The 21,532-nt window shown below is 43.0% G+C and overlaps 1 protein-coding gene across 1 annotated transcript; it reads right to left on the reverse strand.

The window, feature by feature from the left end:
* Window positions 1–515: 515 nt before the first annotated feature.
* Window positions 516–3,655, reverse strand: LOC133904807 (NAD(P)H-quinone oxidoreductase subunit U, chloroplastic-like). The gene is made up of 5 exons (XM_062346366.1): window positions 3,247–3,655; window positions 2,539–2,600; window positions 1,531–1,620; window positions 1,310–1,444; window positions 516–776 (listed from the first exon to the last, which is right to left on the reverse strand). Exons 1-5 carry the CDS (start codon window positions 3,569–3,571, stop codon window positions 681–683), a joined length of 708 nt encoding a protein of 235 aa, XP_062202350.1. The 5' UTR covers window positions 3,572–3,655; the 3' UTR covers window positions 516–680.
* Window positions 3,656–21,532: the final 17,877 nt, after the last annotated feature.

A 21,532-nucleotide genomic window follows, 5' to 3' on the forward strand; every position in this document is an offset into this window, starting at 1 on the left:
CTGACAGTGGGGCCCACTGGTCATGGACTGACGAAGAGAGCCGCAGACCTACTTGCAGAGTGCACACTCCGTCTCTAAACATTTGAAAATTTGGACACCTTATACAAAAGTCCAATGGTTTGTCGCAGAAATCAGTTGAATTTATCACATTTTGGTTTGCTTCGTGAGTCCTGAGCAGTAATTTGTTTTTCAAACTCGGCTTGATTCTGAAATATTATTGGAGTTCGTTCTGTCACACTTCATCGATAATTTTTTTTCCTTGATATGCGTAGTTTGATAAAAGAAATAATGGTGCCAAATATTAAGAAGCAGAGGAAGTACATACTTCGAACTGTCACAAAATAAATTCCACCAGTCCACAAACTTCTCTTTTTGAGCATTTAACACCATTGCTTTAGTCAGAAATTAAAACCAGTAACAAGGTCGACAAAGGCTACAAGCGTATGCCCTTTAGAGGAGCCAGTTACTCTGTTAGTACATGAAACCAACATTCAAAATTTTATGAGAATCTAATCTATAAGTGACCGAAGAATTCAAGATTCATAAGTTTGATCTGTACAGAATGTGCAGTTATATACTTCAGCTAGTTACCAAATAACAGTATGCCTGTCATGTACAGCATTCATTCAGTAAAGCAAGATAGTATTGGTTACAATTCATCTTCTTTTCGGAGAAATTCCTCATCTGTTGAGGGTCACTGACAAAACAACAGAAAGTATGAACCACGCCAGGAAGAAGTAGCCGACAAGCTTCGTTGGAAACTCATCTTCTGGTTCCTGTTCCATCAACCATGCAACACCTTCTGGTTAGATTACGCATAAATAAGGGCAAAATGCACATGAATTTAACTTATGTTAGAAGTTGAAGGAAACAATTTCCTTGCAGGTACTCAAAGAAATTTCACGGTTTGAAAAATTCCATTGGATGTCTCACTATCACTAATATCTGGCACTGGGACCAATATGCTCTCCTCACAGCCAATCTTATTTCTCAAAACTGCATCATTTGGAGTGGCATTTATCCAATTTTTAAATCTGAAAACAGCAAATTCCTCTATTGATCTTTGTTATATGGCTGTGAGATACCTAATTCTCAATTTGGGATTTGTAAGCTCTACTAAATCTACTATATAAAACTCTGCTGCTGTTTCCCATATTTTGCTACGAACAGTTCCATTTGTAATACTTTTAGAAGTAACAATTTCAAATAATCATCTTGGAGCATGTTGATGAGTTAGTGTTGTCAAAGTTTTATAAATGACAATTCATCCTCATAAAAACCCTCTCTTTTGCTCTGCGCTGATGCAAACCTTTGGAGGATCTGGTGCCAACTCCAAGGGATCAACTTGAAAAGGCCAGACATATCGATCAGGCTGCCCACTTCTTGACAAGCTCCAATCGTACAATCGTCGCTCTTCCTCAGTTGATAGTATGGTAAACGATTCCTGCAGTGGTGCAGATACGATTGAGAACTACTGGAAATTCAAATGGGTGGAGAGAGGCATTCTGACTCCTAATTTAGGCTGCGTACCTTTAGGAGGTCATGTTCCTTGTTGATTTCCTCTTCTTCCAGTCCTTTGCTATTTAGTTCTTCACACTTTTTCTCGTAGCAAGCTTTAATCTGATTTCAAGGTTAGACTCAGTTATTCTAGGCTCGTAGTACTCCGCAAAAAGGTTGTTACCAATAAGTGATAAAATAAAGGAGGTAAACAAAATAATAAAGTGAAGTCGAGAGTAAAGCACACAGTAAAAGTAACCTAGAAAAATTCCAGCAAGGATCAAAGATACCAGATTGAGTTGAAGTCTAAGTTCCGGATCTGAGACTCTTGATTTTCTGGTCTCTCTGATGGAGCTTGTACGAATGATATTCCATGCACTCTAGTGGAATGGTCACACAAAACTTACTTTATGACAATGATATGTTAGGCTGTTTAACAGGCTACGGAACAAACTTCGTAAGAGGGTAGAATTTGGGCTCTGAAGTCTGAACTTGAATACTTCATTATAACTGTTAATACTGTAAGAGGTGTTTGTCTGCTTGATGGCACTATCAATATTAATTTCATTTCGAATTCAATGGGTCCAAAATACCAAATATCTATGACATAACGCAAAAAAATCTTTAGCACACGTTCTCCTTTATTAGGACTAGTATGCTCCACTAACTGGTTTTCCAAAACATAGTCACTGAGAGCATACCGCCATGGAGTGGCTATGCTAGTACCAACAGTAGCACGGTTGTGAAATGCAAGTACGGCAGCTGGCCGTAATTGAGGCAGTCATGGTTATTGTTAAGTAATGGTGAGGCTTTGCATAATCTTTGCATCTACCAGGTACTTCGCCAATGTCGTTGTAATGAGATGTATTCTATTTTGGGAACAGGCCAATGGCACAAGCGGTGTTGAGGTTGTTTGACCTCCTTGTTCACCTGGGTTCGTGTCCTTAGAACCAACTCAGGTGCCCATTTCTAGTGAAAACTATAGCTCCTGGGAAATTTTAAAAGGAAAAAGATGCATGCTATGTCGGAAACTCAATTCACCTCATCAGTAGAAGCTAGTTTGGTGACTCCAAGCCTCCCATAGTGATCAGCATCTGTAATTGCTGCAAGTATGGGAAAATATACTTCAATATAAAACAGCTTTTCAACCGACAATTTGGCATTTCAATCGGCAAATTGTACTGTTCTATGCTCAACTATCCTGTATAAAAGCAGTAACATCCTCCAGAACCAGATTATGTATCATTGTGGCTACATTGAACAAGCACTTCTTGCAAAGGGAAATTTTAGCAACATATGCCGTTATATATCGGTTCATTATCAGTTTATCAGTTATTAGCACACAGTTGTTCCCAATTAAAAGGGGGCGAAACAAGATATACATCCATGTCTAATCATCCAAAAATTCACAACATGCAAGCCTACAATTAGTGTGAAAGGGAGTTAAAATTACGTGGGTATAAACAAAAAGGAGCAATGCTTCGGCATGCTGGATCAACCAATAATGCAATTATCAGTAATTGTTACATTGACATTTTTCCCCTTTTCTTTTTCTTGAGACTACATTGAAATTTTCCTTGCGGCATAGCATAATTTTATGCATAAAAGCCCCCCCCCCACCCCACCCCAAAAAAACTCACAACTTTCTAAGCTGCTTCACTTCACCCATTTCACATTTCACAAGATACTGGAGATGAGCAATAAACAGTAGCATCAGCAAGACAACCAAATTAATCAAGAAACTCGCACCGAGGCCGCGCATTGCCTTCTGCACGTTGTCCGCGGAGATGAGCGAGTAGGGCGGCCGCGTGGAGGTCGCCGCGCCCCCGGCAACGTCGGTGCCCGAGTCGGGGTCTCCCTCCACCTCTGCCACCGCGGCTGTGCCCTCCGAGGCAGCAGCCCCGCCCTCGGCAGCGGCGGCGCAGCGTGCGCGGAACGACGCCGCGGCGGCGAACCGGACGGGGAGGCGGCGAAGGCGGAGGCCCGGTGTGGAGTATGAGAAGGAGGAGGAAAGAGATGTGGCGGGCGCGAAAGCAGGCGGCGCCGGCGGAGAGGCGATGCCGACGGCAGCCATGGCGAAGGCGATGGTGGGAGAGGAGCGCGGGAGATAAGGGAAGTGGGGACGGAAATAAACGAATTTCAGTTTTCTTTCCTCGCGAAAAAATTCTTCCAAAAAAAATTGACTTCTCTTTCTCTTATTTCACATTTATTTTTCAGAATTATCCTAAAACACGTGACAAGTTTTAAAGTCAAAATAGTGCAATTTTTTTTTTGAAAGGAAGGCACCGGTGATATCGATGTTATTAAAGAAGAAGAGAGTTAGTTCAGTTTACGAGAGAAATTGGGTTTAAATTTTTTAACAATTGCATGGTTGAATTATGGTGTGAGTAACCGTCCAAACAATATTCCAATTAGTTATTAAATGGATCATTTTCTTCATCACGACTCTCATGACAAATCGGAATAACATCCCGATAATCCTGACATGTGTTTTGTGTTCAAGATCAGAACATATGCCTTTTCAATATTTAACATCACAACATAACTTAATAAATAGCGAATAATTAACGTTAGATTATAAGTTCTTAGCATTTACTAAGTTATTACAATGTACAATAAAAAGAGTTAGGAAGAGATAAAAATTGACTCAACTCCTAACCAACAAAAAAAACTACTCAGTGAAAGACTAAAAACTATATAACAAAAGAAGAATGAAGCTATATGTCCTTAGACTCCATCACAAAAGCACGACCTCCGAATAGTTACCTACTCCTACCCGCCACCACTCTTGATAGGCGTGAAGTAGCTAAAAACAAACTCCTCCTCACCGGTAACATCTGAAATAGCAGCGTAAGTACGGAGGTACTCGCAAGACTTAATCCATAATAGACACTTATAAATAGCCCAACTCCAAATATTATGTATTTGGATGTTAGCAAGGATGCGGTCACATGGTTAAGTAAATTTCATATGCGGAAGCAAATTTGACATACATATATGTGAGCATTTATACTTGATCAAAACAACATACTAACCTATAAACATCAACTGAATATAATATAAAAGGAACCATATGACTAATGTCTATAAAGCACATATCAAACCATCAATCACATCAATTCACACTTGTAACTCTACGACTATTGCAAATAGACAAAAACATGCTCTTGACTGAGAGCGTGATATTTTAAAATATTTTTTACACCCTACAGGGGTACAACTTTACACACAAGATTTGAGGACCATATGGCTTGCACGACCACATATGTCCATATAAGGGGTACTTATATCAACCTTTCCCAATAAGCCCTAACCATTTGAATCGTGCATCGCTCGATACGAAGCCCACTTTGGTTAACTCCCAGAGCAATCACAAGTGTCTTTACAAGCCCGCCTGCTCACACCGTCGATGTTCAAACCTAAATAATCACAACTATAGAGGTATTTAGCTTGTCTTACCATTAGATTAATATGTGGTAAGTACGGTAAGTGCTAGAGCCAATTGCAACAACGATCGATGCTTAAGCGATGCAAGCGGTCTATGGTGTTTGGTTCCTCTCCTGACCTACCTAGGGAAACTCTACATCTGAGCAGGAGAAACACCGCTAACACCGTCCATATCTCGTCTCATCTTCACCACTCATCCAACCAACACCATGAACCCATCATTGTGCAGGCAATTAAAACCTATGCTCGCGAACGATGAAATATTTTACCTCTCGACTTCTACTGAGGACCTAAACACTTGCTAAGCATCACGAATAACAATTTAAGTTAGACAACATCATATTAAACCCAGGCTACAAGGATATGGATCAACTATTACTTATAACAGGAGAATTAGTGCATCAACATAGGCTCTACCCATCATAAACCCGACATAGACTCGAACATATGCATAACATATATAAAGCATATTTATCATATTAGACACATATGGTCCAAATGAATGGGAGAAGTATGCTTAGATGCTTCCCTTGCTACTCAGGTGACCACTTAATGCTACCAACGCAACACTCGCAGAATTCGGAGAGATTGGCTTCGTCTTCAACCATGCCTGCATCACCGTCGGTTCTTCGCTCACTAAAAAAGAACGACACAATGATGAGCATGAAAGAAGTGCAATAATGTATGCTACAATATGCATAACAACATGCTAAAAGTGTAAGACATGAGAAGAAATAACAAACTTCATGATCTAACAACGTCAAAAAAGTACAGGAGGTCGAAGACTCTAGACAATTCTTCAGACTCTCCGGTTTGTAGTCTCCAGATAATTATTCGGACTCTCCAAACTATGGAGTCTCCTATAATTCTCCGGACTCTCTGGGGTTCTACAGAGAACATGTTGTTTCGGAGTCTCCAGACTCTCTGGATTTTTGCGGAGAACGTGTTGGTGCCGTTTCGTCGATCGATGCAACTTGCATGTTAAATCTATGCTACATAAATATGCATATACACTATACAAAGGGTTCTAGACTCGAATTGCACCCTAAACCCCAACGATTTCCAAGTATAAAACAAGGGGTTTCCCGTGGGATGTTCGGACTATCCGGACTTCTATCCAGAGTATCCGGATTTCTGCAGAGAGCAATATGAGGGGAAAACTTGACCAATTTGATTTGCAAGCCTCTCCAAACCAAAGAGAAATATGTTTGAGATAGTTTATAGAGTTTAAAAATTCACTCACCAACCTAGCAACTCGATTTCTAACTCAAATCTCACCAAAATCCCTCTAATTCACTTCAAAGCTCAAGAACACGCCAACTTCACAACCTTAGCTCTAAATTCGAGATTCATTCAACAAAAATGTGCATCTATGCCATGGGAGCCTAGAAGACTCACCCAAGATGCTTTGCCGAGCTTGGGGACCATCGGGGAAATATGAAAAAGCTCGGGTAGAGGAAGAACGCTGGTGCTCCTTGTGCTTCACCCAAAGCACCAAAACAAGTCAAGAACGGTTCGAATCCTTCGGGAAAAACGAAGATGAATTGGATGGATGAGAAGCTTATGAGCTAGGGAATGTGTGAGTACCACATGCATACATCGATTTCTTCTCTTGAGGTGGGATTTCGGGGGAGAAGGAGAGAGTGCTTGAGAGAGGGAGAGGGGAGCTGCTGCTTGCCTTGGCCAGTTGGAGAGGGAGGAGCACGGGTGGGGGAGGGAGAGAAAGAGAGAGAGAGAGAGAGGGAGTGGACTGCTGCCCAAGTGGAGAGAAGGAGATAATGGTTGGCCCACTCTGGTTGGACCCACATTCTAGAGAAAGAAGTTCATTTTAACTGCGAATTCTATTCTTTTCTCTCCCGATTTTCTTTCTCTCATCCATTTGACTTAAAATGAAGTGCTTTCAAAAATGAAATTACACAAAATTAAGAATAATGCTTAAGAAGCATGATTATACTTAATTACGTGATTACGATTTGGGACGTGACAAACCTCCCCCCTTAAAAGAATCTTGTCCCGAGATTCGGTACGAGTCGGAGAAGAGTAGATGAATCTAGGAACCTCATTATTGGTGCAGTAACGAAAAGATTCCAAAAATATCAATATGCCACGCTGTGAGGAACAATACTAAAGTAGCACTCATAGGTGGGAGAAGAACTCAAGATAATCGGCACGAAGCCGATCTTCACGTCCCCACGTCACTTCATCTTCGGAGTGATTACTCCATTGAACCTTGAGGAACTTAATAGCTTGATGTCGCGTCTTCCGTTCTGCTTCACCAAGAATGCGAATTGGATGCTCGCAATAAGATAGATCTGGTTGCAATTCTTGAATCGTCACTTCAATGACTTCGGTGGGAAGTCAAAGGCATTTCTTCAATTGTGAGACATGGAAGACGTTGTATACAATGAAGAGGGATGAAGGTACCTCTAACTGATAAGCCACTTCACCATGCTGGCCAATAATCCGAAAAGGGCCCACATAACGGGGCGCTAATTTTCCCTTTATCTAGAAGCCCTGCATTCCTCAGAGAGGAGAAACCTTAAGATAGACAATATCTCTAATTTTGAACATAAGTTCACACCGATGGTGATCTGAGCCATGAGAAGACACTTGAGAATACACAAAACATGCTCTTCTACCTTTTTGAACAAATCTAGGCCTAGAAAAGCTCTTTCACCGGGTTCGAACCAATTCAACGGTGTTCGGCATCTTTGGCCATAGTGAGCCTCAAGTGGAGACAGTCCAAGGCTTGCTTGATGGCTATTGTTATACGAGAATTCCACAAATGGCAAGCAAATCTCTCACTTCTTCCCATACGTGAGAACACAAGCTCGGAGTATGTCCTCTAGAATTTGATTCACCCTCTCAGCATGACCGTCGGTCTAAGGATGATATGCGGTGCTATGGAAGAGCTCGATTCCCATGGCTTCATGAAGGCTCTTCCAAAAATGAGAGGTGAACTGAGTGCCTCTATCTGGAGAAAATCTTCTTCGAAATTCCACGAAAGCAAACAATTTGAGTGAGATACAACTCCGCATATTGCTTGACTGAGTATGTGATCTTGACGGGCAAGAAATGAGCTGACTTGATCAACCGGTCCACAATGATCCAAATTGAGTCATACCCGTGAGATGTTTTAGGCAATCCAGTAATGAAGTCCATACCGATCTCCTCCTACTTTCAGGAGGGAATGGGTAAAGGCTAGAGCATACCGGCTGGCTTAAGGTGCTCAACCTTCACCCTTCGGTAGACATCACACTCAGCAACATATCGAGCGATTTCTCACTTCATGCGAGTCCACTAGAACCTGGGCTTAAGGTCTTAGTACACTTTTGTGCTCCCATGATGAATGGATAGCAAGGAATCATAAGCTTCATCCAGAATCTTCTTCCTCAGCTTTGGAACTTTAGGGACCACTAGCCTCTTCTCGAACCACAAGACACCTTCATCGTCTAAGGTGAAGCATTTGGCTAGTCCCTCCTTGATCTTATCATGTATCTTCTCCATGCCTTTGTCTTGCTTCTGAGCTTCCTTGATTTCATCTAGGAGGGTGGATTTGATCTCCAAATTTGCAAGAAATCCCTCCGGACACATCTCAAGCCTAAGCCTTCTAAAATCATCACAAAGTGTGGCAGTTCCGAGTGAAACCTTAAGACAATTGCACTAAGCCTTCCGGCTCAAGGCATTGGTAACAACGTTTGCCTTGCCCAGGTGATAGTGGACCTCCAACTCATAGTCCTTGATCAACTCAAGCCATCTCGTTTGCCTTATATTGAGGTCAGCTTGGGTGAAAATATACCTGAGGCTCTTGTGGTTAGTATAAATGTTGCACACATTTCTGAGGAGACAGTGATGCTAAATCTTCAGGGCGTGCACTACTGCTGTAAGTTCTAGATCATATGTGGGATATTTTTGTCATGTGGGTTCAATTGGTGTGAATCATTGGCGACCACATGTCCTTTTTTCATGAGAATACAACCGAGTCCAAAGCAAGAGACATCACAATAGACACAAAGCTCTTGTGAACATCCGGTTGTGCTAGAACTAGCGCTGTGGTGATATGGGACTTCAAAGTCTAGAAAGCCGCTTCACACTCCTCAGACCATTCGAACTTGACATTCTTTGACAATTCGGTCATGGGCTTGGTGATCTTGGAGAAATTCTCGATGAACCGGCAGTAATAACCCACAAGTATGAGAAAACTTCGGAAGTCAGTGGCACTTCTAGGCTGCACCCAATTGAGCACATCATGTACCTTGCTTGGGTCAACTCCAACACCGTTCTCGGATAAAACATGCCCCAGAAAAGCAATTTCTTTGATCCATAACTAACACTCGCTGAACTTGGTGTAGAGTTGGTGATCTCGAAGGTGGCCAAGAATAACTCAAAGGTGCTTATAATGCTCTTCTTCGGTCTTAGAGTAGATGAGAATATCATCGATGAAAACCACGATAAACTTCTCAAGTTCCTCCATGAAGAACGTGTTCATCGGATACATGAAGAATGCCAGTGCATAGTCAAGCCGAAAGACATAACAATGAACTCATAAAACCCATAACAGGTAGAGAAAGCTGTCTTTGGAATATCCTTTGGCCGGACCTTCATTTGGTGATAGCCCAATCTCAAGTCAATCTTGGAAAAGACCTGGACACTAGTCAATTGATCAAACAGAATATCAATCCGAGGGAGTGGATACTTGTTCTTGATTGTGACCACATTCAACGGACGATAATCAACACACATCCGCAAAGTACAATGTTTCTTCTTGACAAAGAGCGCCGGGCATTCCCAAGGTGAGGAGCTTGGACGAATAAAACCCTTTGCAAGAAATTCTCAAATTTACTTCTTCGATTCCACTAACTCATTTGGCGGCATCCGATAAGACATCTTTGAGATCGGGGCCGTACCGGGCAATAACTCAATGGAGAACTCTAATGTTCGATCGTGTGGCATTCCTGGCAGTTCTTCTAGGAAGACGTTAGGTAATTCAAAGACAACTGGAATATCTAGGAGGTCCACGGTTGTGACAACCTTCAAGAAATAAAGGCAAGGATCGACGTGCTTAAGCTTCAAATGAATCTGGACATTGGATAGACCAACAAGTGTGATGATCTATTGAGCACAATCAATGACAATCTTATTCTTGGTGAGCCAATTTATTCCCAAAATGACATCTATCCCTTTAGAGTCCATTACCATTAGATTTGCACCGAAGGGTATCTCATTAATAGTAACCAAAGCTTTGGTCACACACTGATTAACAAGAATGTTGGCTCGGGGTGCGTCTATGAGATAAGGTGTAGAGGTGGCGCTAACTTTTCGCTTGTGACGACAAGTATTGCTCATAATTATGAATGAGTGAGAAGCTCCAAAATAAAAAAGGACGACTGTAGGAATGATGGCAGAATTAAAATTGACAAGCAACGTACCCATCAACAAATTTACACCCTCTTGAGCTTCTTCAACGGTGGTGTAGCACACTCGGCCACGCTTGGGACATGCGTAGCCTGGGAGGCTTGTGGAGCAGGTTGGGAGGACCGTGAGGTCCTTGGAGGGGTCACCACGGCTCTGGGCTTCAGGTAAAGGCAATCCCGCACATAATGCTCAATGCGCCCATAGTTGTAGCACGGGCCGCCGGGGCCACCCGTCACACTTCCTTGCGAACCGGCGGGTCTTGGAGGTTGTCCTTGTGGAGCGGAGAAGGATGGACGCCGCACCATCCCCATCGGCTATGGAGCAATCGAGGCTAACACTGAGATGGAGGATGTTGACTCTCCATCCGTTCATGTTGAGAACTCCCACCCATGGAAGGAGACGAGACCCTCTTGCGCTTCTTCTCCTCCTGACGGTTCTTCAACTTGAACTCCACGGTGAGAGAGGTGCTCACTAACTTGTTGAAATTGATGAACTCATGCGTCGATAGCCAGTCTTGCATCTTGGAGTTGAGGCCGTTCACAAAGAGGTATTGCTTCCGCTCATCGGTGTTGACCTCATCCTGAACATACTATGCAAGGTGATTGAACACCAGCACATACTCCATAACTGATCTGCCTCCTTGCTTGAGTTCTATAAACTCCCGCCTCTTGATCTCCATAAGGCCCTTAGGAATATGAAAGTCATAGAATGCCAGGCAGAACTCCGCCCAAGACACCCGGTGATTGGTGGGATGCATGGCCAGAAAGTTGGACCACCACACGTCCGTCGCACCCTGAAGCTGATGGGCGGTGAATAGTACCTTCTTATGGTCCTCACATCGAAGGAGAGAGAGCTTCTACTTGATAATTTGGAGCCAGTGGTCGGCATCTAGAGGATCCTCAGCCCGCGTGAAGGTGGGTAGCGAGTCCGTAGAAAGTCCGAGAAGTCATCTCGGAGCCCAGCCGCACCTCCTCCTTAAGGGGCCATGTTACGCACTAGAGCTTCAAGGAGAGTAGTCTGTGCTTGACAATTTTGCTCGATCTGCATGAGCATGTTCGCCATACTTGGTAGTGGAGGCGGCGGAGGGTTATTTTCGTTGGATCCCTCGGGAAAATCACCTAGGCTTTGATGGGTTCTCATCCTGTTGCAATGACAAGATGAAAAAGGCGCGAAAGGCCAACCTCCAACATGGCAAATTTGCACCAGTCGGATCCAAACATGTGATGCATACCAAGGCATCATATATCAAGGAATATGCATGTTCAAAGGTATGTGCAAAACAACAACAAATATGAAATCATGCTCGACCCTTTACCTACACGGTTCTTTCTTGAGTGCATCTCTCTCCCAAATCATCTCAATCACATACATCACCCTTAGCACGAAAAGAATAAGCATTCATGCAAATGGTGCTTGTGTAACTCGCCGCACAAGTGACGATTCATACTCAGTTACCCACGTATTCACTTCCCGTACCATCGCCTTACGGGACACCCCATGTAATCGCCACATGGGTAGACGACCATATCTACAATCGTACGGTGGATGTTCATACGTTATTACTAACGTATTCAATTCCCATACCATCACCGTACGGGACACACCGGACCTCTACCTCACACCGGTTGAGCCCCCAAAATTTGCCGCTATCGAGATGCATCAATGCAACATGATCAACAAATGCATCATACTAGGAAACAATACAATGCATTAATAAACAATCCAAGTGCATCAACCAAGCATACATTACACTTAGGGGCATAGTATAACAAGTTCATACATATTCATCATGAGGAGGCATAAAGAAAAGTTTAGTGGGTTATTTAGTGGGTTTGACACTCTTGCTAATCTACATCTTAAGCATGTTTAGGCTACTTCATTAAACCACGCTGTGAGGAACCGTCCAAACAGTATTACAATTAGTCATTAAGTCAATTATTTTCTTAATCATGACTCTCATGACTAATTGGAATACCATCCTGGTAGTCCTGACATGTGTTTTGTGTCCAAGATTGGAACACATGTCTTTCCAAAATTTAACATCACAACACAACTTAATAAAGAGCGAGTAATTAATATTAGATTATAAGTTCTTAAGCATTTATCAAATTATTACAATTTACAACAAAAGAGAGCTAGGAGGAGATAAAAACCGACTCAATTTCTAACCAACAAAATAAACTACGCAGTGGAAGACTGAAGAATATACAATAAAAGAAGGATGGAGCCATATGCCCTTAGAATCCATCACAAAAGCACGACCTCCGAGTAGTTGCCTACTCCTGCCCACCACCACTCTCGGCAGACGTGAAGTAACCAAAGACCAAGTCCTCCTCACCGGTAGCACCTGAAGTAGCATTGTGAGTACGAAGGTACTCGCAAGACTTAATCCATAATGGACACTTATAAATAGCTCGACTCCAAGGATAATGCATTTGGATGTTAGCAAGGATGCAACAACATGGTTAAGTAAATTTCATATGAGGAAGCAAATTTGACATACACATATGTGAGCATCTATACTTGACTAAAGTAACATACTAGCCCATAAACATCAACTGAACATAATGTAAAAGGAACCATAGGACTAATATCTGTAAAGCACATCTAAAACCATCAGCCACATCAATCAACACTCGTAACTATACGACTGCTACAAATGGACAAAAGCATGCTCATGATCAATAGCACGACATTTGAAATATTTTTACATCTTGCAGAGGGTACAACTTTACTCACAAGACTTGAGGACCATACAACTTGCACAACCACATAGGTCTATACAAGGGGTACTCATTTCAACATTTCCCAATAAGCCCCAACTATTTGAATCGTGCATCGCTCAGTGCGGAGCCCACTTTGGTTAACTCCCGGAGCAACCACAAGTGTCTCTACAAGTCCACCCGCTCACACCATCGATGTTCAAGCCCAAATGATCACAGCTACAGAGGTACTAGGCTTGTCTTACCATTAGATAAATATGTGGTAAGTACGGTAAGTACTAGAGCCAACTACAACAACGATCGTTGCTTCAGCGACGCAAGCGGTCTATGGTATTCGGTTCCTCTCCCGACCTACCTAGGGGAACTCTACATCTGGGTAGGAGAAAACCCCTAACACCGCCCACATCTCGTCTCATCCTCACCACTCATCCAACCAATACCATCAACTCATCATTGTGATCATTGTGCAAGTAATGAAAGTCTATGCTCGTGAACGATGAAACATTTTACCGCTCAACTTCTACTGAAGACCTAAGCACTTACTAAGCATCACAAATAACATTTTAAGTTAAACAACATCATATTAAACCCATGCTACAAGGATACATATCAACAATTATTCATGATAGGAGAATTAGTGCATCAACATAGGTTCTACCCATCATAAACCCGATGTTGACTCGAACTCATGCATAACGTATATAAAGCATATTTATCACATTAGACATATACGATCCAAATGAATGGGAGAAGTATGCTTAGATGCTTGCCTTACTACTCAGGTTACGGTCTAATGCTACCCGCGTAACACTTGTAGAATTCGGGGGAGATTGGCATCGTCTTCAACCGTGCCCATGTCACGCGCTGGTTCTTCGCTCACTAAAGAAGAATGCATGCAATGATGAGCTTGAAAGAAGTGCAACAATGTATGCTACAATATGTATAGCAACATGCTAAGAGTGTAAGACATACAAAAAATAACAAACTTTGTGATCTAACAGCGTCGAAAAAGTATAGGAGGCCGGAGACTTTGGGCAATTCTCTAAACTCTCCGGTTTGTGGAGTCTTCGGATAATTATCCGGACACTCCGAACTGCAAAGTCTTCGGATAAGTTTTTGGACTCTCCAGGGTTCTGCAGAGAAAATGTTGTTCCAGAGTCTCCGGACTTTTCTCCGAACTCTTCGGATTTTTACAGAGAACATGTTCATGTTGTTTCGTCAATCGATGTGACTTTCATGTTGAATATATGCTATATAGACTTGCATATACACTATACAAAGGGTTCTAGACTCAAATTGCACCCTAAACCCTAACGATTACCGAGTACAAAACAAGGGTTTTTTTCCCTGGGATGTCTGGACTGTCCGGACTTTTATCTGGAGTATCCGGATTTCTGCAAAGAGCAATCTGAGGGGAAAACTTGACCAATTTGATTTGCGAGTCTCTCCAAACCAAAGTGAAATATATTTGAGATAGTTTGTAGAGTTAAGAATTCACTCACCAACCTAGCAACTCGATTTCTAACTCAAATATCAACAAAATCCCTTTAATTCACTTCAAAGCTAAAGAACACGCCAACTTCACAACCTTAGCTCTAAATTCGGGATTCATTCAACCAAAATGTGCATCTATGCTATGGGAGCCTAGGAGACTCACGCAAGTTGCTTTGCCGAGCTTGGGGACTGTCGGGGAAAGGTGAAAAAGATTGGGAAGAGGGAGAACATTGGTGCTCCTTGTGCTTCACCAAGAACAACAAAACGAGTTAAGAATGGCTCAAATCCTTTGAGAAAAATGAAGATGAATTGGATGGATGAGAAGCTTATGAGCTAGGAAACGTGTGAGTAACACATGCATACCTCGATTCCTTCTCTTGAGGTGGGATTTTAGGGGAGAAGGAGAGAGTGCCTGAGAGAGGGAGAAGGGAGCTATTGCTTGCCTTGGCCGGTTGGAGAAAGAGGAGCATGGGTGAGGGAGGGAGGGAGAGAGAGAGGGAGTGGGCTGTTGCCCAAGTGGAGAGAAGGAGAGAGTGGTTGGACCACTCCGGTGGGGCCCACGTGCTAGAGAAAGAAGTCCGTTTTAACTGCGAATTCTATTCTTTTCTCTCCTGATTTTCTTTCTCTCATCCATTTGACTCAAAATGAAGTGCTCCAGCATTTAAAAATGAAATTACCCAAAATTAAGCATAATGCTTAAGAAGCATGATTATGCTTAATTACGTGAGTACAGATTTGGGATGTGACATAGGGCCAACCAGTGGAGCACCCAACGAGGAGAGCGTCTGAACAACAAAGGCCACACACTACTACACAAATGGAGTACGAAACCAAGTCATCAATGCTGAGCTTGTTGCACAAATGCGGCCAAATAGCTCTGACTTCCCAACACAGACCCTAGCCTCCGACTTCCCCACAAAAATGAGGCCACCCAAACCATAGGAAAGGGACTTCCAAACGACGCCACCAGAGAGGGCATGGCGTCAAAGACTCCGCCGTTGCTCATCTAAAAAGACTAGGATTTGGTTTTCATCCGGAGAACCTCTTTGACATGTAGGGAGCTTCATAGCACCATCTCCAAGAAGGTAATGCCGCCCGAGGGCGTTGCCAGCACCAGCATCAACACAAGGTTGAAAGAGCTTTCACCTGGTGCTCTCGACCAATCGGGGTCGTACCACAACCGTAATAGCTACCAGGGTTAAAAGAAGGGAGGCTGACATCCCACACACATGCCGACGACAAAGCCAACACCAAGCCGTGGTGGGGGATGGGGGGGGGGGAATAGATCGATCCGGCAAGGGGAGGAGCCGAGGCAGCCTTGAGAGAGCAGAACAGTGCAAGCATCATAGGCATTGGCCACCAGCATGAAGGCAGACCCTGCGCGGAACAATGGTGACCTTCACAAGACAAACAGGAGGTGCAGCACCACCAGAGCTTCATGTCAACAAGGATCCTTGTAGGGGCATAAGAACTGTCGTCGGACCGATGCAACACAGCACTACCAGGCCACTACGCCGCACCATCGCATCATCGGGTCGAGCCCCTGTGCCACCAGGCAACCAGAACAGGCCCCGAGCGACCGCACGTCATCGTACGGTGCATGCAGCTATAGTCACACAGATCCCTTGCCACCTCCAGGCTGTCGACCACCTCCATGCCGAGGACCGCACGGCTATCCTGGTCATGGACACATCCCACAAGCGCTGCCTCAGTGCGGTTTCCGCCAGTCGCACCCTGGCGTCGCTCCCGACGCATGCGCCTCGGGATTGGCCCGACAAGGTGTCCCCACGCTCCTCAATGCACATCGACGAGTCCCTCGCCACGTTGTCGGGCCACTGCCCGCTACCCAGATCTGCCTGCGAGCCATCATCTGCCACCCATATCTGGTTGCGAGGAAGGTGGAGGCAACCCGCAGAGGAGGAGAAAGCCCCGTCGTCACCGTCCTTGCTGCCGCACGGGCTTTCGGCAGTGCGCTCAGGCAGTGGCAAGGCGGGAGGAGTGGTGGGAGAGGGTGGTGGCCCGAGTCACCTCTCAGGAGCGATGCAGGGGCTAGAAAAGGCAGAACCAAAATATAGTTCATTTTTGAATTTTTGATAGACTAAATTGTAGAAAACCACGAGTTTCTTTTGTCCAAGCAAAGCAAAACAAAGCGTTTTATCAGCTTCCTCGCTGTACCATCACTGGGTTCAAAGAAAGTCTACTCTACAGCTGAGCTCGGGCTGCTAGTTTAATGGTTAATTGGAGAAGGAGAAAATTAATCTATTGCCACTCCAAACAAGTGGCTTCGGCAATTTTCCATTTTGGAGGTTAGCCACGCTAAAATGCCATTAAGACGAATGACACTTTGATATTATGTCATTTTGGCCCTTCTAAGTCCATTCACTACTGCAAAACACCACATATATAACACCCCATTAGTGCCGGTTCAATAGTAATCAGCACTGAAGATGTATCAGTGACCGGTTTTTAAAATCCCGTGCACGAACAACAGCTGAGGAGATATGAACCGGCATTGATAGTAACTATCAGTGCCGATTTTGACTGGAACTAACACTAATAGTGACTGTATCAGTGCCGGTTCTAACCACGAACCGGCACTGATAGTCATTTACAAAACGTCACTGATGATTGTTACTATCACAGCTTATTTTAAAAAATTCATAATTTTTTCACACGAAGTTGGATGGGAAAAATTTTATATGAAAATTATAGCTTTTGATGAGATCTACAACTTTGTAATTGAAAACTTTTTAATTTGAGGTCATTTAAATGTCCAAATAATTATAATAAAGTTGTAGTAGTGGTTGATGACAACTCACATTAAAAAATTCATAATTTTTTCACAGAAGTCGGAAGGGGAAAAACTTTATACGAAAATTGTAGCTCTCGATGAGATCTACAACTTTGTAGTTGATCACTTTTTTTATTTGAGATCATTTAGATATCCAAATAGCTATTCAAACGTTCGGTCAGAAGATGTTAAAAGAATTTATTTTGCTACTATACTCACGAACGGACGATAGCTGAGATGGTTAGAGGGGTCATGTGTGCGCATAGGCTATGAGGTCTTGAGTTTGAGTCTTGGTTGCCGCATGCGAGAGAATATCACGTGACTTTGCGAATATTGGGCGCGGTCGGGTGGGCAGTCTCTGGTCAAAAATTTTTTTTTGAAACTTTTTTCGGTCCAAAAAGTGTTGAATCGAGACTGACCATCAGTGTCGGTTGGTGGCTCCAATCAGCACTGATAGTCAGCACTGATAGTGATTTTTAGTACCGTTTTCATACCCAGCACTGATAATCAGTGACTATCAGTGCCGAGTAATCAGTGTTGATTCAAAACCTGTCACTGATAGTGATTTTGAACCGACCCTGATGAGGTGTTTTGATATAGTGATTTTATTTTCTTTTCGAGGATTTGACCACTTTAAAAAACCATGCTGCCTTCCAAGCTAGCTGAGGCACTCTAGGCTCCCATTTTTTCTTCGAACTGGTTGGGCTGGATTGACCTATATTTGCACGAACAACATACTGAGCCACTTCATACATTTCAACACTAGTGCAACACAAAATAAGAACACACAAATGCACCAGACATCACAAAATAACCAGAAGCACATGATTAAGGAATAATAAGTTCTTATCTCATCCAAATAGGTTGAATAGTTCAGAAACAACAAAGTCAACATCACACACCAAGTCATGACACTAAACACAAAAGTACAGAGCTTGGATAATCACTACTACAGAAATCACCAATAGAGCTTGTTCAGAACCACCATCAGTGCTAGTTTTTTAATCAGCACTACGCAATCGACAGTGATAATAGAATATCACTACCCATTTGAACCACAGACCGACAATGATATCTCCACCATCACTGTCGGTTTTAGTCATGAACCAAAAATAATAGTGGAGTAATTGTTAGTTGTGATCTCGGCTAACTCTAAATGATACCCACTTTTGGGGACATGAATGCGCCGTAATCGGTGGCCTAGCCGAATTTGTTGGTTGTAGTCTCGCCCACCAACGTTACATAAAAGGGGGAGTCGATGGCCTGAAATGTGGGCTCTGGCCCGTGCTCATCAAACCCCAAACACATCTTGATCAAATCAGTAGTCTTGAGGTGGTCAAAGACGACCAACCATCACTGGCTGACCTCATCGGCGATCTGCTACGACAACGGCAACGCTCAAGATCGTACCCTATTGTTGCTCTCCACTGCCCGTCAAGACTCACACCTAATGGCTTCTCTGAATCAAGGTTCACATTCCGCTACCTATTTTGTTTTGGTGCTTAGTGATTTAGGTTTTTGATCAGAGGTGTTTTTAAGGCTTTTAGAATCTAACATATATCACCACTGATTCATGATTTAAATCGGCAGTGATAATTACACACAAAAAATAACACATGGTTCGCATACAATTTATCATTTGATATCACATATGGTTCACATACAGGTAACCATCATTCACACATGGTTTTATCATTCATTTATATATAAATTGAAAAGTAGGTATTAATAAATAAAATTACATACATTGGTATTATTTAGGAGGACTATGTCTTCGTCATCGCAGAATTGTGCGTGTAGGTGAAATGAGCTCTCACTAAAAATATTTTGGTGTCGAATCCTATATTTGCCAGAGGAAATTTCATCAAGATAAAGGGGAAGGAGGGTGACTCCAATAGCCCAAGGATGAGCACCTAGAAAACCTAATGCACCTTCCACCCTACCCTGATCCACCCTACCCTGATGAAATATGTCCTTCTATAATCTCTCAAAGTTTGGTGGCAAATCCTGCATCAAATACAAGCAATTTAAGATACGACATCTCACTGGAAACTATAATCATGGGCAGAGAGCTAAATTGATTTGTTTTTGAGTTTTCATGGGCAAGAGACTGGTATACTTGTTTTACAAGGGCTATTGTTTAGCCCCTACTAAAAGTCACAAAGCTTACTTCGCTATCAGGCCTAGCAACTACTTCATAATATAGGTGTAATCCACTTAAATATAGTGCTAAATTTAGTAATAAGTTTTTTCTACCGGTACTCAACAATTCTCAACTAGCAAAACGGCACATATCGGTGCATAAGCTAAAATTCAGCATGCCATCACTAAGAATATATATATATATATATATATATATTTTACTACAAATCATCCATTTTTGCTCAATAATCCTCTTTTCAGTGACTATTTGTAGCAACACACATCCAAGTTCTTAGATTTGTAGGGAGGACTAGGAAACAATTGGGGATTACATTGGGGCGACGGCGAGGGGGAAGGAGCTGATGCATCAACGTGGAAGAGGCTGTGGAGGGAGTTAAGGTGTCAATGTGAAGGAGGTCTGGGAGAGAGCCGTGACATCACAGTGGAGGAGGCCGGCATTGAGGTGGATGAGGAGGCCACGTCAGCTCCAAGATATGAGGAGGTCGCGCGATGGAGATCGGAGAGGACGCGACATGGGGAGAGAGCTGAGGCGTCGGTGTGTGATTGCTTAGGAGCGGCTAAGTGTGATAGAGAAGGAAAATTATATAGGGCAATGATATTATCACTTCCAGTTGAAGTAACCAACTAAAAATTACAAATAACTAGTAGTCAGACTTAATATTAATTACAAACCACATATTAACATAATATATAAAAAGGTTTATTACATAAAAGTTCATATATAATACATATATAAAAGCACATTACAACAATTTAAATAACCTTCTTGATGATTAAACTACTCCCCATCGTACACACTGATGCAGATCACAATGTTGAAGAAGACATTACCTTCATCATTAGTGTAAAGATGATGATGCATATACTCAGCATCTGGAGGATCAAAGGCAATCCAGAAGGTGTTGTTGGATCCCAGGGCGTACCAGAGAGCAGTAGCTATGGTTATCAACCGGCTTTGGGTTGGATGAACCTGATGTCCCGAGACTATGAGCAATCACCCCTAAGGGTCTGGAATGATATCTAGGTAACGAGCCATCATCTGGATGGTGTTGTTGGATCCCAGGGCGTACCAGAGAGCAGTAGCTATGGTTATCAACCGGCTTTGGGTTGGATGAACCTGATGTCCCGAGACTATGAGCAATCGTCCCTAAGGGTCTGGAATGATATCTAGGTAACGAGTCATCATCTGGATGACACTAATCCTCCTTACAAAGTGAGCCATCAAAGTGATACAAAAGAGTGGATCTGCAAAAAATAACATAAACATTAAACAGAGCACTAGATGATGAATAGACAAGAAGAATAAAAATCTAAGTATGGAAAAATGGAGCACTAGATGATGAAAAGAAAACATCGTTTCTCCACATACCTCTCGGGATCAAAGTAAGAAAGAACAAAGAATTCTACTCTCACTAGTGTCAGAGTGAATTCTCACTTGTGGCATAGGGAAAATGACATCGGCAGAAGAATTAAATAGAGGTCATAGTTGTGCCGGTTGAATTTACAAACTGGCACTGATAGACCGACATGTCGATTCACATGCCCCGCATAATGATATAATTATTGGTTGTAGTTCCCAACCGGTAGTGATAGACTGACGCCTCAGTTCCTATGCCCCACACAATGATATGACACCGGCGCCCCCTATCACTACCGGTTGGTTACTACAACCGGAATGATATGTTAATGGCCCCTTTCATGCCATTAAAACTGTGACACCCTTTGTCTTCCATGAACGCCTGTTACAACTTCTCGTCCTCCCCGGCCTCCTCGTTACATCCATGAACCGTTGCTCCTCCTCCACCTCGCAAAGTTTCTAGCTACACCATCGTCGTCATGAACTCTCCTCCTCCACCTCTTTCTGTCAATGAGGGACAGTTGATGATGATGACGTCGTTAGCAACTCCCCCCGCTCGGTCTCTCCACTGTTGATCTCTCTCTAGACAGGACGGAACTGCTTGGTGCTCCCATCTCTTCCTCCCTCCTTGGTATCCCTCTAGGC

Source organism: Phragmites australis, chromosome 22 (genome assembly GCF_958298935.1).
Source record: "Phragmites australis chromosome 22, lpPhrAust1.1, whole genome shotgun sequence".
NCBI classification, from domain to species: Eukaryota; Viridiplantae; Streptophyta; class Magnoliopsida; order Poales; family Poaceae; genus Phragmites; species Phragmites australis.

Bases quoted from the DNA above. Each gene is read 5' to 3' on its own strand.
- LOC133904807 (XM_062346366.1), bottom strand. From the start codon at position 3,571: ATGGCTGCCGTCGGCATCGCCTCTCCGCCGGCGCCGCCTGCTTTCGCG. The intron at 2,601-3,246 runs GTGCGAGTTTCT...CCATACTTGCAG, and splicing joins GAAGGCAATGCGCGGCCTCG to CAATTACAGATGCTGATCAC. The intron at 777-1,309 runs GTTTGCATCAGC...TTGATGGAACAG, and splicing joins TGGCACCAGATCCTCCAAAG to GAACCAGAAGATGAGTTTCC.